The sequence below is a fragment of the Antechinus flavipes genome, chromosome 3 (genome assembly GCF_016432865.1).
Source record: "Antechinus flavipes isolate AdamAnt ecotype Samford, QLD, Australia chromosome 3, AdamAnt_v2, whole genome shotgun sequence".
NCBI lineage: Eukaryota > Metazoa > Chordata > Mammalia > Dasyuromorphia > Dasyuridae > Antechinus > Antechinus flavipes.
The window spans coordinates 538,965,655-538,982,884 of record NC_067400.1 but is presented as its reverse complement, the minus strand read 5'-3'; the positions used below and the strand labels follow the sequence as shown (position 1 = coordinate 538,982,884).

The 17,230-nt window shown below is 33.9% G+C and overlaps 1 protein-coding gene across 1 annotated transcript in view; it reads left to right on the top strand.

Moving 5' to 3' along the window:
- LCP1 (lymphocyte cytosolic protein 1) overlaps positions 1 to 17,230 on the top strand; it is a 60,095-nt gene that overhangs the window by 17,872 nt on the left and 24,993 nt on the right. Inside the window, exons 3-8 of the mRNA XM_051987306.1 lie at positions 8,089 to 8,176; positions 9,181 to 9,344; positions 9,794 to 9,923; positions 10,408 to 10,540; positions 13,680 to 13,761; positions 16,115 to 16,280. Of these exons, the coding sequence (XP_051843266.1) occupies positions 8,113 to 8,176; positions 9,181 to 9,344; positions 9,794 to 9,923; positions 10,408 to 10,540; positions 13,680 to 13,761; positions 16,115 to 16,280 (739 nt within the window). The 5' untranslated portion in view covers positions 8,089 to 8,112. The remainder of the gene's footprint in view (positions 1 to 8,088; positions 8,177 to 9,180; positions 9,345 to 9,793; positions 9,924 to 10,407; positions 10,541 to 13,679; positions 13,762 to 16,114; positions 16,281 to 17,230) is intronic.

The window sequence follows — 17,230 nt, the reverse complement described above, 5'->3', positions numbered from 1 at the left end:
TTTAAAAGTTATTGTTGGTAGAAATCAGAGGTCATTGAGCCCTATTACTCAAAAATCAGCAAGAATGAGCACAAAAAATATTTTTATGCCCAAATATGAATCCTAGTTTTCACATGGTTACTTGATTTATGTTAACATGATTCAATGATTGTGCCTCCTCTTCTCTACCCCAGTTCACCACCCTATCACACAGTTAAATATATGAGGTACACATTATGCCCACATGCATACTTAGAATATGGAAGAACTATGAGGTAATTATTTTATAATTAAATTTTCATTGCCTTTTTTAAGAAAACAATTTAGTTTTGTTATATTAATAATTGTACTTAATATTTAAAGAACTTGATGAAAAGTCTAGAATGGTCAAGTCAGCAAGCATTTGTGAAGCATCTACTATGTGCCATGCACTGTGCTAAATTGTGGAAGTATAAATATGAACAAAAGAGTCCTCCACCACCTTCCCCCCCCCCCCAAGGAACTTATAATTTAATAAGGGTGAAAAAAAAACGCATAAAAGGAATCTGATGGGTGGAACAGGAGAAAAGATATTAATACTGACACATGATAGATAAAGTCAGAAGAGCAAATTAGAAATGGTAAGTCTGAATGGTTTCCTTAAAAATGGAAGTTCCAGGAAGAATTGGCCAATCAGGGAAAGGGGCTTCAGGTCAGAGTGTACTTGCATTGTAAGAGGTCTAGAAGTGTAATAAAATTCCAGGTGAGGGGATTTCTTTGACATTCTCGAGAAAGTCCAGAGACCTAGGAGTTTTCTATTTGTGAAAGTAAAGGCATGGCTGGGTAGGTGAGGCATTTTTAAAAACTAGAGTAAAACAAAGAAAATGGTTCAGACAACAACAAATAGCACATAAAAAGAGGCTAAATAAACCTCATTTATTTAACCAAGAAAAGAGAGGGGAAACAGTGACAGACTTCAGATATATGATGGATTTTTGTTTGAATTACAGGAAACAGTTTCTACTGTTCCACTGAGAAAAGCACAAGAGAAGATAAGTTTTCGATGCAGTAGAAAGAATTTAGGTTACACACTAGGGATGTGATACACTGGGATGTATTACCAAGGGAGGATGTAGCATATCCTTATTTAGAAAATTTTAATAAAATGGTAGAAAGCTCTCTTTCTGGGACAGTTTGAGTGCCTGGAAGCAGGGAGTGGACTAGATTGGTATTTCCCAAACAAATGTGTGGTAACACAGGAGGCTATCAGATCTCACACTCTGCTGATGTTATAAATGGATCAGAGGTATGCTGGCCCACTTACTACTGCTCTTGTTTCCTGTGTATATGCCTTACCCTAGGTAGCCCAGTGAATCTGAGATACAAGATTTGCAGCTGTTTTGGTACTTCTTCAGAAAAACCTATACTGGATGAGCCCTAATTCTGTACTGATCCCTAAAATAGGCAACTCTTTTTGAGGAAGGAGGGCTCAGTTCAGAAATCACTTCTGGGCATATTCACTTATGACCTCTGAAATTCAATGTCATCCTAATCTCTCTGGGTTTGTCCTCAAAGTGGGTGTTTATTTTTAAAATTAATTTTATTGGCACATTTTGTTTTTCTATAACCCTGCATTGTCCAATATATCCTTCCCCTTAACCCACTCTTGAGTCTTATCCCTTATACAATTTGACATTATCTGTAATGTTCTATACCTGCAATTTTCCTCTTTTAAGAAAGAAGAAAATAACTTTCTTATATATCTTTTTAGAGGCCAAGCTTGGTCATTGCAATTCCATATAATTTATATTTAATTGTTTTATTGTAATAATTATCATTTACACTACTGTAGTCACTGTGTATATTATTTTCCTGGTTCAGCTTCATTACTTAGTTTTAAGTTCCTATAGATCTTCTCAAACATTCATTATGACTTTTATCTTTTCTTACAGAATGTAATATTCCATTCTATTCATGTGCTGCTACTTGTTTAGCCATTCCCCAATTAATGAGCATATATTTTGTTTTCAAGTTTTTTGTTCTTATAAAAAGCACTTTTAGAAATACAATATATTGATGTTATTTCATTGAGTATCTTAGGGCATAAGGCTGGTATTGGAAAGTCTAGGTCAAAGAACATGAACATTTAAGTTACTTTCTTCATAACATTCCTAAATTGCTTTCTAGACAAGTTGGGCCAATTTTAAGCTCTAAAATCTGTGCATAAATGTGTCCATCTTTCCACAACCCCTCTGGTATTGACCATTCCAGTCTTTTATCATCTTTATCAATTTGTTCTGTGTGAGGTAAAAATTCAAAGTTGTTTTGATATAATTCTCTCTTCCAATCATTCATTATTGTATATTTAGAAACATTTCTACTGAGTAAAGACTTTATATTTCTAAAATTATGTAATTTTATACTAACTTTATTATTTGACATGTTTTATCTTGGGGTTTTTTTAAACCTGGTCTTTTTTTCTTATGTGTCTTCATATTTGCTAAGATAGTAGCAAGTCAATAAATATAAATTAAATGCCAGGCAGTTTCTACACTGAAGCCAATCAATGAACATTTATAAAGAACCTAATCTATGCTAGACACTGCCAAGCACTGGGGATACAAAGAAAGGTAAAGTCCTGCTCTTATGTCCCATTTTAAAGTGTTCTCAAATGCCATATATGGTAGCAGAGGACAAGTTAGTTTCATGGAAGTATAGGAGTAAGAATTTTATCTCCTAAGGACCTTAGAAATCCTCTTCAAGTTCCTAATTAAGAGAATTCCCCAAAGACTCACAAACAAAAAAGCTTTGAGTATAGACCAGGGGAACTCACATAAACCACATAATTATAGTTCTTTAAAGTTCGCAAACATTTTGTGTAAGGAGTTTTATATATAAAAATCATTTTAGAGAAATTTATCAGCAAATGAATTGTTAAGACATTGAATGATTTTTGAGGGGGGTCATAATAATTCATGAAACCATCTACTAAGGGGGAGAGCACTTAATTTCTGAATTTATGCTTCTTTCCTAACCTCCCCCTCTCTGAATTTGCCTACTACTATTGAAGAAATTGTCATTCTCCCCTTCATCCAAGATCAAAATCTAATTGTTATCCTTAACTCTTCACTCATCTCCCAAATCCATTACATTGACAAAGTCTATTGATTTTACTTTGACAACTTCTCTTATATATGTTCCCTTTTCTCTTTTCACATTCCCGTCATATTGGTGTAAACACCTTATATTTAGACTATTTCAGTAATGTGCTGATTGGTCTCCCTTCCCTGCCTCTCCCCACTCCAGTCCATATTTCATTCAACTGTCAAAGTGATATTCCTAAAGTCATCTGACCACTCAATAAATTCCAGTGGTTCCCTAGAACTAAAAATCTTTTGACATTCAAAGCCCTTCATAACCCTCTTGTCCCCATCTTTTTACACTTTACTACCTTCCACATACTCTTTATGATCCAGTAACAGTAGCCTATGTACTGTTCCCCCTCCCCTTCCCAAGACAACATCTCTCCACAGGATGTCCCCTATGCCTGGGAATCTCTCCTCACCTCTATCTCCTGACTTTTCTCTCTACAAATCCCAGGTAAAATATCTTCTACAAAAAACAAAATAAAACAAAAAACTTTTCCTGGTTCTCCTAAATGTTAATGCCTTCTGTTATTATCTACAATTTATCTTGTATATATCTTCTTTGTACATAGTTGTTTGCATACGGTCTCTTTCATTAGATTGTGAGCTCCCTGAACGCAGGGAAAGTGAGGTTTTTTGTTGTTGTTGTTGTTGTTTGTTTTTTCTTTTAATAATTTTGCTTTTCTTTGTATTCTCAAATTATAGCACAGTGCCTGGTACATAGTAAATTCTTAATATTGATTTAACTTGACTACTAAAATCATTTTCTCATAATAGTAAATTTTCTTGAAGTCCCTCTCTTTGGTTACTCTAGATATGTTAATGTTGTTATATATTACTACTTTTTTTAATGAAGTTGAGTAATTTCTCACTGAATTTGTGTAAGAATCTGAATTCTTTGATCTTGGAGCCATATTGTGGGAGAAGTATGCCTACCTGATAATTGACGAGCTTATGAAATTATTCAACCAAATTGAAATGAAGAATTGATCATCAAAATGCACAATCCCAAAATCAACTGCAGTAACTTGTTTTAGAAATATTTTTATTTTTTTCATCTTTAATCTCCCTGATCACTTTCTTTTTCTCATCCTGTTCTCTGCATAGGCACCAACCTCCAACATTTTCTATCTTAAACTATTTTTCTTTATTTTTCAAGCTACTTATAGAATAAAGTTTACATCTTAATAATTACTTTGACATTTCTCTTTCTCTTTGCCCTTTTCTCCTCTTGTAAGCTCTGTTTCTTATAATGTTTCTTTCCCTCTTGATGAGTAAATCCCAGATTTGTTTATCTTGAGTCCAAAAATTTCTTGACTTAGACTAAATTAAATCATAGAATTATAGAATTCTAGACCTATGAAATGATGGATAAACTTTATTGCTCTTTGATATTTTGTTTTATTAATGTTTCTAAATACTATTTTTTAAACTATGTAATTTTTTAAAATTCATATATATACTCTGTGGTTAAATGCCTTAGAACATCGCATTTGTCAATAATGATAATTTAATTTGGTGCCTTTATTTTATTAACAATTAATTTAATACATTAATAAAATGAAGTCTGAATACAACAAATACAGTCAAACCTGACTTAGATAAATAATTTGAGATTTTTGCCCTTAAAATTTATCTTGTGTACAGGGTTTCAGAAGTTTGATTCTAAATTTGCTGCAGATCTTAAAAAATGGTTCTTGGCCAGAACATAATTAGAAGTTTTTTTCATAAAAGTGAAGATATAATGCAGGAGCAACTGACCACAACTAAAGATACCACATTGATTCAAAGGGAACCTGTTTCATCAGTTTCTCTTTCAGTGCTCCAAATTCCTTGAACCTCTTTGACTATGTGTGTTTTTTTTAATTCTTATAATTTGTTACTTTCCTTCTGTGCCAACAGTGCATACAATGATAACTTATGCATTAAACTTTGTGGTCTTAATGGCATTCTCATTTCCTGTATCTTTAAATAAGGGTGTAATTTCATGAATTCACTTTTCCAGGTAAGCACAATGAAGATGCTATGTATAGTGCTTAATGTTTGCTGCTAGCCCTATAGATGCATTTCTTAGAAACGAACTCAGCTAACGATATTCAATTTAATTACTTCCACTTCCTGCTTCATTGCTTCTGCAAAACTATGTCATTTGCACATTATTTAGATGAGAGATGCGCTTCTCTTTTATGAAGCATAATAGCTTATTTAATGGCAAATCCAATTCTTACTCTGCTTCCCTCAGGAATAGGTCCATTTACAAATTCTAGTGTAGCATCTCCTTGAGACTTGGAATCTAGGCAAACCACTTTTTCTTCCTGGGCCTCAGTTTCCTTATCTATAAAGTGAAGTGGAATAGGGTAGTATTGAAATAAATGATCACAAAGGTCCCTGGCCAGTTTTTACTTTATATAATCATTTCTGATCTTGCTAGTTAGAAACTACTCTCCCAAGAAATTAATGTTTTTGTTTGGGTCCTATCAAGGTAGAATAACATTCTTAACTTAGGCTTACATTAAATTACTCCTCTCTTAAATTGTTTTCTATTCATTTTTCTTTTCCTTTCTTTATGATCTTGAAATTAATGGGTTTTGTAAGTTAAATATCCCTTCTCATTCTCTGATTTGATCTTGTTGAGCTAAGTCTTGAAGAAAGTCATTCTGAAGTTTGACATTGAAAAGAGAATACATGGGACAACTAGGTAGTACAGTGCATAAAGCACCAGCCCTGAATTCAGGAGGATGTGAGTTCGAATGTGATCTCAGACACAACATTTCCTGACTGTGTGACTCTGGGAAAGTCACTTAACCCCAATTGCCTCAGCAAAAAAAAAAAAAAAAAGAATACATTCCAGTCTACCACATGTAAAGTGGTAGAAATGGAAAAGGCTTATGTGGAGTTCAGGGAACAGCTGATAAGCTTGTTTAACTAGAATGTTGAGTGTTAAGGGGAGATATATGAAATAAGTCTGAAAAGTTAAGCAGATCCCAGATTGTAACAGACTTTAAATGCCATATTGAGGAATTTGTATAACTCCTGAAGATTTTTAAATAGAGGAATGACACAAGATCTGTGTTATTAAGAGGGTTTTTGCGTGGATGAAAAATTGACTTGAGAAGAGATTGGAAATTAAGGAAACCAATTAGCAGGTTGTTGTTGTAGCCCAGTGATAATAAAGTAATGTTTATCCCAGTGTACAGAAGAGTATGGAACCAGAGATATTGTGGAGGTAAAATCATTAATATTTGACAATTCTTTGGATATTATGAATGAGGGAGAGTTAAGACTTCAGAGTGATTGAGATTTCTAGGTGACTAGAAGGGTGATAATAATAATAAGGTCAGATAACTAGTCAGAAAGGGATTATAGGGGACTCTGCTGACACTGGGTCCAACTGATGCTAATGGGCAACTCTATTGCCCATACACAGTTCTGAGTTACAGTTTCAGGGCAGAGAATGCTGGTGATCAGTAACAAGGTAGTAGGAGTCTTAGTTACAATTTCAGGGCCAAGAAGAGCACTAGAATCTACAGTGACAGGGGAACAGGGGAACTGGTTACAGTTGCAGGGATAGGAAAATGCTAATGCTTGTGGTTGTTTGAGCTCTTCCTGGGTAAAGACCAGAGCACAAACCAAGGAACAGTTTCCAAATCTCTCCTAGGATAACACCACTGTAGAAGCACTAAAACCTTGCAGAACTTGAGAACTAGCTCTCAAGTCTCACTCTTCGGCCAGTCCTCCCTATCCTTAGGTGAGCAGAATTTAACTTTAATATTTATATTAAAAATTTACTTTATATAAATCAAGAAATAGGCTGGAAAAATGAGTTAACAACAAATAAAAGAACTTGGAAGATCAAGACATAAATCATGAGTCAGACCAAGACTGTAGTGTGAAGAAAGCTACCAACAAAACTTCAAAGGAAAATGCTAATTGTATCCAAACTCAACAAGAATTCACTTTTCACATATTATCTTCTATTAAATATATTGTATACTTGCCTTATATCCTTTATTATAATCATTTTTGGTCAGGAACTGTATTTTGTTGTTCTTCATATCCTTTGTGCCTTATAGAAGTTGTTTAATAACTATTTATTAAATTCATGTGTGTCATATAAAATGGTTTCAAAACTTTTGAAATTACAGAATCATTTTTAAAAGGAAAACATCTAAAGATTACTAATCAAGTGGTCCAACCTGAATGATGTATTTGGGATATATGTAGATAAATATGTTATCAATGAGTAAGTGCATCATAAGCTCACAATTTTAATTTAAATGACTTTAAAATATAGAACAATATTAAATGTAACACATGCACACACATATGTGTGTGTATATACATAAATTACATGGTAATGAAGTAAAATCTATAATAGTTTGTATACAACAATCCCATATTAAACATCTAAAATAATATTTTTAAAATTAAGTAAACAAAAGTCTGAATATGGAAATTCTGAGGTTATAACAACATTCATTTATTTTCTTTTTATGTTGTATCATATCTGGATAATAGCAAAACAAAATGATAAAATTTCTGGCTAAGTGTAAATTTCTGGCTTTCATTGTTCCCCCTTTAGTATTATCATTTATTAAATTTAGCATCAATTGTGATATTACAGGTGAAAATGAGAGTATGATTTGGAGAGAGAAGGAGAGAATAAAATAGATGCCTTACCTTTTATTCCATTCTGTTCCTCACTCTATGGTTAGACTTAAAAATAAATAGATTGGGCAGAGGAGGAATAAAGTACAATTAAGCATTTATTCCAGACATGTGATGAGGGTTTCCATTATTGAACCAATTGCCTTTGAAAGTCTGAAAAGATTTTGTAAAGATAAAGTAGGAACATGATGCTTTATAAATTATCAGATATATTCCTTGATACATATATGGCATGTGTTTATAGTCTATCTTACAAGGTTATATTTATTGTACATGTGTATATGTATATAATACATATGTTTCTTTGTTTTTGTAGTTTGACTACTTAAAGCAGTAAAAAATGGCTAGAGGATCAGTATCCGAGGAAGAAATGGCAGACCTCAGAGAAGCTTTTTCCAAAGTTGGTAAGTAGTATTGATATGAAGACATTTTGGGGGGTCTAATATTGCATAATAATTCTCTTTACTCAATTTTACTCAATTACCTTCATCAAAATTGGTGAAATATGGGCACAATAGAAGAGCTCAAAAAAAAAAAAGCAGTGGAAATATTTAGAAGGAGCTGAAGGTGCCAGTTCCCAAGAAGAGATTATATTTAAAGTCTCTTTCCCCTCTGCCTAGACTAATATTTTCCTTCTTCCTAAATCCATTTTCATCATGAGCAATCTCTCAATTCTTGGTTCTTTCAGACCTTACTTAGCTTTTGTTGTTTCTCCTGACTTTCTATTACTGGCATCCATTCTCTTGCCTCCATTTTTCCTTTCTACCTAATAACAATCATTTTGTATTCCTTTCAACTTTAGAAAAAAGAATCCCTTTGGTTGACTATTTTCTTGTTAGTTGTAGATCTCTCCTATCTCTTTTGCCAGAATCCTTACCTCTGACTCTTTAAGCGTTTCAACTTCTTCACTCTGGAGTTAGGACCTATTGTTCCTTCATTTCCCAGAAGTGTCTAGCATGAAACTTTGTCAGTGACAGTATGATATACCTTTTGAGTGATAGCTGCAGTGTTTTGTTGGGCTTTTTTTTTTGTTGAGAGCTTTTTATTGTGGCAGACCCAGATCCTGGGTCTCTAATACCGTCACTCCTCATTTCCCATGCATTCTCTCACATCTGGTATTCTTGATTGTATTGGCCATTGAACATGCCAGGAAGGCAGCATGATATGAGATATGATGATATGAGACAGCATGGTATGGTAGAAAGAACTCTAAATTTGGCATCTGAAGACCTAGGAGCTCTCACTTTTTAGCTGTGTACTTTGGAGCAAATCAATGGGGAAAGTAATAATTGCCTAAACTCTTATAGGATCATTGTAAGGCTCAGTGAAGTAACATGTGTAAAGTGCTTGGTAATGATAATGGGTTACCACTACAATTACTAGTATGTCTGTTATTTATTAATTACAGATACAGATGGCAATGGATACATCAGCTGTAATGAATTGAATGACCTTTTCAAGGCAGCTTGCTTGCCTTTACCTGGGTACAGAATAAGGGAAATCACAGAAAATCTGATGGCAACTGGAGATCTAAACCATGATGGTCGGATCAGCTTTGATGAGTTTATCTCTGTGAGTATGAAAATAAAAGTTGCAAAGGGTCATTAAATAAGTACAGGTATTTCCTTGATGAAAAGATTCTTCTACATCTTAATAGTCAGTCTTCATGGCTTGTTATGGTAAAAGATGTTAAGAAGGTTAATGACTGATCTTCTGGTGCTGAGCTTTTCTGCACTTGGATAGAGTGACTTCTGAGTAATGCAGTCTTCCACTGGGCTCCTACTTGAACCCCTCCAGCTTGATATAACCTACAAGGGCTTGTGATCCTCTTGGTAGTACCAGGAAGCCAGAATTACCTTATACTACTCCCCATGAGCCATCAGAATAGGGTTTTAGTGGAGGGTTTTTGGTGTGTAGCCAGAACAAATATAGTTTTCATGCTACAGCAATATTCTTTTTTTCCCCCAAAAGTTTCCTGGTTAAGTCTTGAACTTCTTTAAAAAGACATATTGTTTTCACAGGTGTTTCATGGGTTAAAAAGCACAGATGTTGCCAAGACTTTCAGAAAGGCCATTAATAAAAAAGAAGGAATTTGTGCCATTGGTGGTACCTCAGAACAATCCAGTGTTGGGACACAGCATTCCTATTCAGGTAAATGTATAATGCTTACTAATAGAAGAGAAAGATTGCATCATTAATATCCATTTTACCTCAAAATCCCCCATGAATTAACCTATTTGGGGGAATGACTAAAAAAAAAACCCAGAGATTTTGGCTTACCCATGACCACAAAACCCAAGAAGACTAGAAAAAGAGTCCCAAAGATTCATCCTATAAGTTTTAGACCATATTCCTTCTCCTGTGCCAGAAGCAATATTTATTTTCTCCCACTAAATGTACTTATTGAATATCTGTCTGCTTTTGAGTCTGTTTCCAAAGTTTATTGTGACTTTGGGTAAACAGATATTATGGCTGTTTACAAAAAGCACTGAAGGTTTTAGTAGGTAGCAGGGAGATGGTCTAGATGAATTTATAAGATCTGTTCCAGCTCTGACATTCAGAGACCATAGTGACCTATGTTGTTCATGTTGAAGTATGGTTTTACAAATGAATAAATGTAATCATTGACTTGCAGAGGAAGAAAAATATGCCTTTGTTAACTGGATAAACAAAGCCCTGGAAAATGATCCTGATTGTAAACATGTCCTCCCTATGGATCCAAACACAGATGACCTCTTCACTGCTGTTGGAGATGGCATCGTCCTATGGTAAATAATACTTCCTCATTAGTTTCTAAAATGTTTATATAATTATAAATACATACATACATACATGCATGTATGCACACACATATATACATAAACCTGAATGTACTTATCACACATATATCATATACATAAGTTATATAACATTTATATGAATATATGCATGTGGTGTTTTTTAGTTTATGAAGTAACTTTTTTATTGTTTTAACCCCATGCATGGCAGTTTTCTGAAAGCACAGTACTCTGTTGATTCCTTTCCCCTAATCATTGGTTGATAGCTCAGGAGTCTAAACTAATTTTTTAAAAAGTCTAAACCAAATATAATTATCAAGGTAAAATCAATGAGGAAAAAAGAGATATGATGTTATACTATAGCCAAAATGAAAACAATTTGTATGTAATCTGCTATTTTGTGTCATCTAAACATTACCTGATATTAGTCAATAGTAATAAAAGATGGGAAATTATAATTGCAGAGTCATTTAGGCATTGTATCTCTTAACCTTGAATGTGTCCTGTTATTAGAGTGAAGGAACTCAACCTTATGGCTAAAATAGGATTTTTGTATTGTACATTCATGGGCACATGATCTCTAAATGAATAATCAAGCTACTGAGAGAAAACAATAATTCCCAAAGTATGGGCAGTTTATCCCAGCACATAACTGACCAAATTTGCCTGACATGCTGATTCATAACAGTCAAAAGTATACTCCTATATTTGATAGTCTCAATCTTCTTGGAGACCTGATTTTTGGTACCACCAATTTTCCAGATGCCTAAGGACAAAGTCTAGTTAACACATTTTAAATCACTTATTACAAATTACCATTATATTCTATAATATATCATAAACATATTCTATAATATTTATAATAAGTGATAAATATATTCTACCCTTTGAAAACATGTTTCTCATTCCTGGCTATTTGTTTTAGTCAATTCTATTAACTCCAGTTGTACAATGCCCTATACCATTCTTTCCACAACATTGGTCTGAATGTATGCTTCATTTTCCCTTCCCCCAATCCATACCCCAAATCTGCCTAGTATAAGACCCATGTATACCTATATGTTCTTCTCTTCCAATGGAATGTAAATTGTCAAGACTATTGGTATAATATCTCCTGGACTAGCTTCTGTAATATAGCTACTCTATGATTCTTTACTAAATTGAAACTAATTTTTTGGTACCCTTTTCCCAGCAGGGTTATAAGCATAATTCTGGTGAGAGATTGTGAGTCGGAAGAAATCAGAAATCATAGAATCATAGATCTAGAACTAGGAAGTACTTCAGAATCAATCTAGTTTAAATCTCTCATTTTACAAATGAAGAAACTGAAAAATCAAATGTAGAATTTGAATTAAGCTCCTTCAAGTCTTAGTCAATGAGTTTTGCACTAGAACATATACTGCCTCCCACTTCCAACATTTAATAGTTATGCATTCGTGATCAACCAACAATCAAGCACTTTTGAAATTTTTTAAAGGTGAAAAGTGTCCCTGCTCCTATGGAGCATTCTAAAGGGGTGGAGGAAAAGGGGAGAAGAGCTGGAGAAAGACAACCAAATAACAGTAAATAATTAATATCAGATAGATAGAAAATAGATATGCGGTCACTTTATCAATGTAACCTTTCTAAGCCTCAGATTGCTTTTCTATAAAATGGGAATAACAATACCTGTAAAATTTAATGCTTTTTTTTGAAGATCAGATCAGATAAAGTACATAAAGTGCTTTGCAAACCTTAAAATGCTGCATAAATGCCAGGTATTATTGTTATTGCTATTATTACTTGGAGTCAGGAATATCTGAGTTCAAATTTGATCTCTGACAATTATTAGCGGGTAACCCTGGCCAAGCCAGTTGACCTCTCTCTGCTTCAATTTCCTTTTGTGCAAAATGAGGCTAATAATAGCATCTACCTCCTAGGATTGTTGTGAAGATAAAATAAGATTATATTTATAAAGCATTTTGCTATATTAAAGGGAACTACTATTATTAGTGATAATAATATTAAATAATTTTATATTTTTCTTGCCCAAAATACTGTTTGAACATTAGAAGTACAAGGTTATGGTGATTGAAAACAATCAACCAGATAATGTTTATCCTTTCATTACTTCTCTCATCAAACTTTAATGCTCCTATTGCGAATCATACAGGTGAAGCTAATGCCTTTTTCCAGGACAGAAACATGTAGATTAACTAGCTTTCTCTACTGGCTTTCTTTGTGAAAAAAAATCCTTCACTGAAATGACTAAGGAAATGAAGAAGCAATGAAATTTGTTTTTGGAGCTTGCTCAACATTTGTTGCTGTTTGTTGTTCAGTCATTTTCAATTGTGTCTGCATCTTGGGAGTCAAGAAAACCCTGACTTGGGGTTTTCTTAGCAAAAATTCTAGAGTGGTTTGCCATTTCCTTTTCTGGCTCATTTTACAAACAAGGAAACTGAGGCAGACAGTTACACAGATTGTATCTGAGGATAGCTTTGAACTCTGAAAGAGGAATCTTTCTTGACTGCAGATCCAGCACCCTGTCCGCTGCACCATCTAGCTGTCTCTTCAGGCTTTGTTGCTGTGCTAAGAAAATGTGTGTGTATACACCACAAAATGCCTTTGCTTTTTCAATCCCTCTCCAAAAATGTTACTGTATTCAGCTTCGCTCCTTCATATATACTATAAGCCTTTATTGAGTTTTCTTGAATCAAAATTAATTCCCTTTGGTTTCACATTTAAATTATGGGAAGCAGAGATTAGAAAGAAAAAAGGAAACAAGCATTTATTGAGTACCTACTATGTTCCAGGAACTGTGCTAGTACTTTACCAATATTACCTCATTTGATCCTCACAACAATCTTACAAAGAAGTTGCCATTATTATCTTCTTTATATAATTGAGTTAACTGAGATGAAATAATTTTTTCAGGATCATATCTGGTTAGTAAATGTATATAAGGGCAGATTTGAATTCAGATCTGCCTGACTTCGGGTCTAAAATTATATGCACTCTACCACTAGGTGCCTAAGTATAATGTTGTCTTGCTTGCTTATTGTGATGAGGAATATATTTTTTTAATTGTTGTTAGGTTTTGATGACCAGGAACCAATTCATTGTTTTCATTTTTTTATCTTTTCCATTTTAGTAAAATGATCAACCTATCAGTGCCAGATACAATTGATGAAAGAACAATCAACAAAAAGAAACTTACCCCATTCACCATCCAGGTATGGAAAGAATGTTTTCCTTTTTTTTTCTATTTCATCTGAGTTATAAGAATAGATTTAGGTGAAAGATGAATGCCACAGGCACAAAGTCAATCCATGTACCTGTTCCTAAGCTACCAGAAATCAGCAAGTGGTACAGTATAAAATTAGCCCTGTTTTGATTTAGTACAGTATTTCCCAGAAACTGGACCAAAAAGAGAAATAAGCCAGGTTTTAGGGCCTATCGTTTTTGTGCAGACAAGTGGGAATTAAGGAGAAATGTTTCTGTCTTTTAGTATAATCAATACCTATATTACAATAAAAAAGAAATGGGAGTGGGGATGGTAGTGGAGGGAAGAGGGAGATTCATAAATTAAGAAAAATTTTAGTAGCTTAAATTTAACTTCAAACTTCCCCTTTGAGTTATTGTTGAGCCCATTCCAAAAACATGCCATTTTAGTGAAAACGATAAGCCTTTCTAAGAAATGAGAGGGTAGAAAACGGGAAGTGTTCTGGCAGCCATCACTGCACTTTGGCTGCATTAGTGTGATAAATATAACCTGCTTTTAACATTCAATTACTTTGATTAACTGGAACACTAGCCAGAAGTTAGTGGGTTCAAAACCATTAAATTTTCTGCTTTGCATTCCAGTTTTATAAAATAATTGAATCCACTTGGTTAAGACTATACATCACTGATTAGTTATCTGTAATGTATTAATTTATAGATTCATGTGTATGTGCATATGTGTGTGTGTGTCTGTGTGTGTGTGTGTGTTTGTGTGTGTGTATGGTGTAGTTTCAGAGAAATTTAGAAAGACTTGTATGAACTGATACAGAATGAAGTGAATAGAATCCAGGAGAACGTTTTAAACAATGATAACAATATTGTAAAGACAAAATCTTGGAAGACATAGTAATTTGAATGAATGTAATGGGCAACCAGGGGATTGGGAAAGGGAGGGAAAAAAATTTAGAATACAAGATTTTGTTAGGGTGAATGTTGAAAATTATCCATGTATATATTTTGAAAATAAAAAGCTTTAATTAAAAAATATATAGTTACCAACCACAATTCTAGAGGACTTATGATGAAATGTGCTATCCGTTTTCTGAAAGAGAGGTGTTGGACTCAAGAATACAGATTGAGGCATATTTTTTTTGAACTTACCCAATGTAAAGATTTGTTTGACTTGATTGTACACATTTGTAACAGAGGTTTTATTTTTCTTGCTTTCTCATTGGAAAAGAACAAGGAAGTAAGAGGCAGAGAAGGTAGATCTTAATAAAAGTAAAATAAAATTGAATTTACCAATTAAAAAAAATTAAATAATAAAGGAAAAACATTACAGCATAATAGAATGATGGAAGAGCCAAGAAAATCTGGATTCAAATCCTGCTTCAAACATTGTCTAGCTGTGTGACACTGGGCAAATTATTTAGCCTCTTGTGCCTCAACTTCCTCATCAGTAAAATGGGATAATAATAGCACCTACCTCATGGATGAAAAGCAATTGAAAATTTCAAAGGAAAATTTAAATTCCTTGCAAACCTTAAAGCCCTGTGTAAGATTAAGCTTGTATTATTCTTTGATCATAACTCTGTGAATCCCTGACATTTTTCCTGCTTTGTAGGCCATTTCCATCAGTATTCTCCCATCCTTTTTTTCCTTGACTTTCAAATGGCCCTGAGATCACTGTGTTTAAATTGAATTGGCATATTTTAACCCCTCTCCAAATTGTATAAATGAGTTAACATGGTTATAATAAATTAATATTATTTAACCAAGTTATTTAAATATTATAAGTACTCAGTAAATATACATAACACCACCAGCCATATCTCTTCCAGAAATTTGAATGTTGGTTATTATTCTCTTCCCACTCACTTTCCATGCCAAGAAAGCTAATGCCTCTTTCTTTTATGACCTTTCTTTACATCAACTGTTGGTTATAGTGCATAGGCAATGACAAGACAATGGGTGGCCTCCTTGAATATTATAATGTTGACTTTTTCTCAGTAGGGGGTTTAGTGTGCTGCCTCCATCCCAGCAGGATGGGGAATGTAAGAATCATTATTAAAATGGTTACTCCACTTAATATTTGTTTTTTGAAGAATACAGAATTAGACTAACCATTGGGTCTTCTATCTTAAATTCTTCTCTTTTTTCTCATTCTGTTTTTTTTTTACCACTGTTTTTTTTCTTAGAGATGTTATGTGGTCTAATGAGAAAAAAAGCCTTCAAAGCTCTGTAAGGTCTTCAGAAGAAATTAGATGTTGGTTGTCAAGTGATGGTTGTCAAGTTGTTGTTGTTGTCACCATTAATTACCACCTGGTATTTATTGGCATGTTTTCTCATTTTTCCCCCCTCCAGGAGAATTTGAACCTGGCTCTGAACTCCGCTTCAGCCATTGGGTGCCATGTTGTTAACATAGGAGCTGAGGACTTAAAAGAGGGAAAACCTTATCTGGTCTTGGGCCTTTTGTGGCAAGTCATCAAAATTGGATTGTTTGCCGATATTGAACTCAGCAGAAATGAAGGTACAGAGGCTAAAGCCTATTATTTTCTGGGATAACCTTCTATTAATGCATATATTTTGATGAAGTAGAGAATGATGTGGATATGCAGGTTCAGATTTTTAAAGATGACTTGAATAAAGTATATGTAAATTAATACTGAGCTCTCTACTTGACACAGCAGATGAAACTCAATATTTTGTCATTTCTCTTCTTTCCCATAATAATCAGACTTCTTAAAATAAGAAAGTGAAAGCTTCTTAATACCACAGGCTGGTGAAGCCTATTTAAATGGAACTTGAAACTTACTTCAGCTGTCTGGGACTTCAGCCTCAAAAACCTTTCCTCAGATAGCTCATTTTAGAGCTAGATAATAGAATATTTGTCTGTTCAGTTATTTCAATCATATCTGACTCTTTATGATCCTCATTTGAGATTTTCTTGACAGAGATAGTGGAGTGTCTTGCCATTTCTTTCTCCAGCTCCTTTTACAGATGAGGAAATCGAGACAAACAGGGTTAAGTCACTTTCTCAGGATCACATAAGCTAGCAAGGGTCTGAGGCCATATTTGAACTCATTAAGAGGAGTCTTTCTGACTCCAAGCCTAGCACTCTTATCTGTTGTGCCACTTCCACCCAATATAATAATTGAACATTGTAGATTACTTTGTGCTTGAATTTATACAGAATTATCCCCATCTAGAAATGTAGATTCTTGAAGAAATTTTCATGTGTTAAGCAGAATACAAGTCACATGTCAGATTTACAATTCATAAGAAAGTACTGATGTAAGTTTAAACACCTGCTACAACAAAGCCTTTCCATTCGCATACAAACTTAACAATATTCCAATCTCACAGGTAGGTACTAAATACCACACAACACAAGACTGTAATAGAAAGGCCCCTGGATTGGGTTCCAGAAACTTGATTTCTAATTCTGGGTCTGCCACTGATTTAGCTATGAGATCTTGA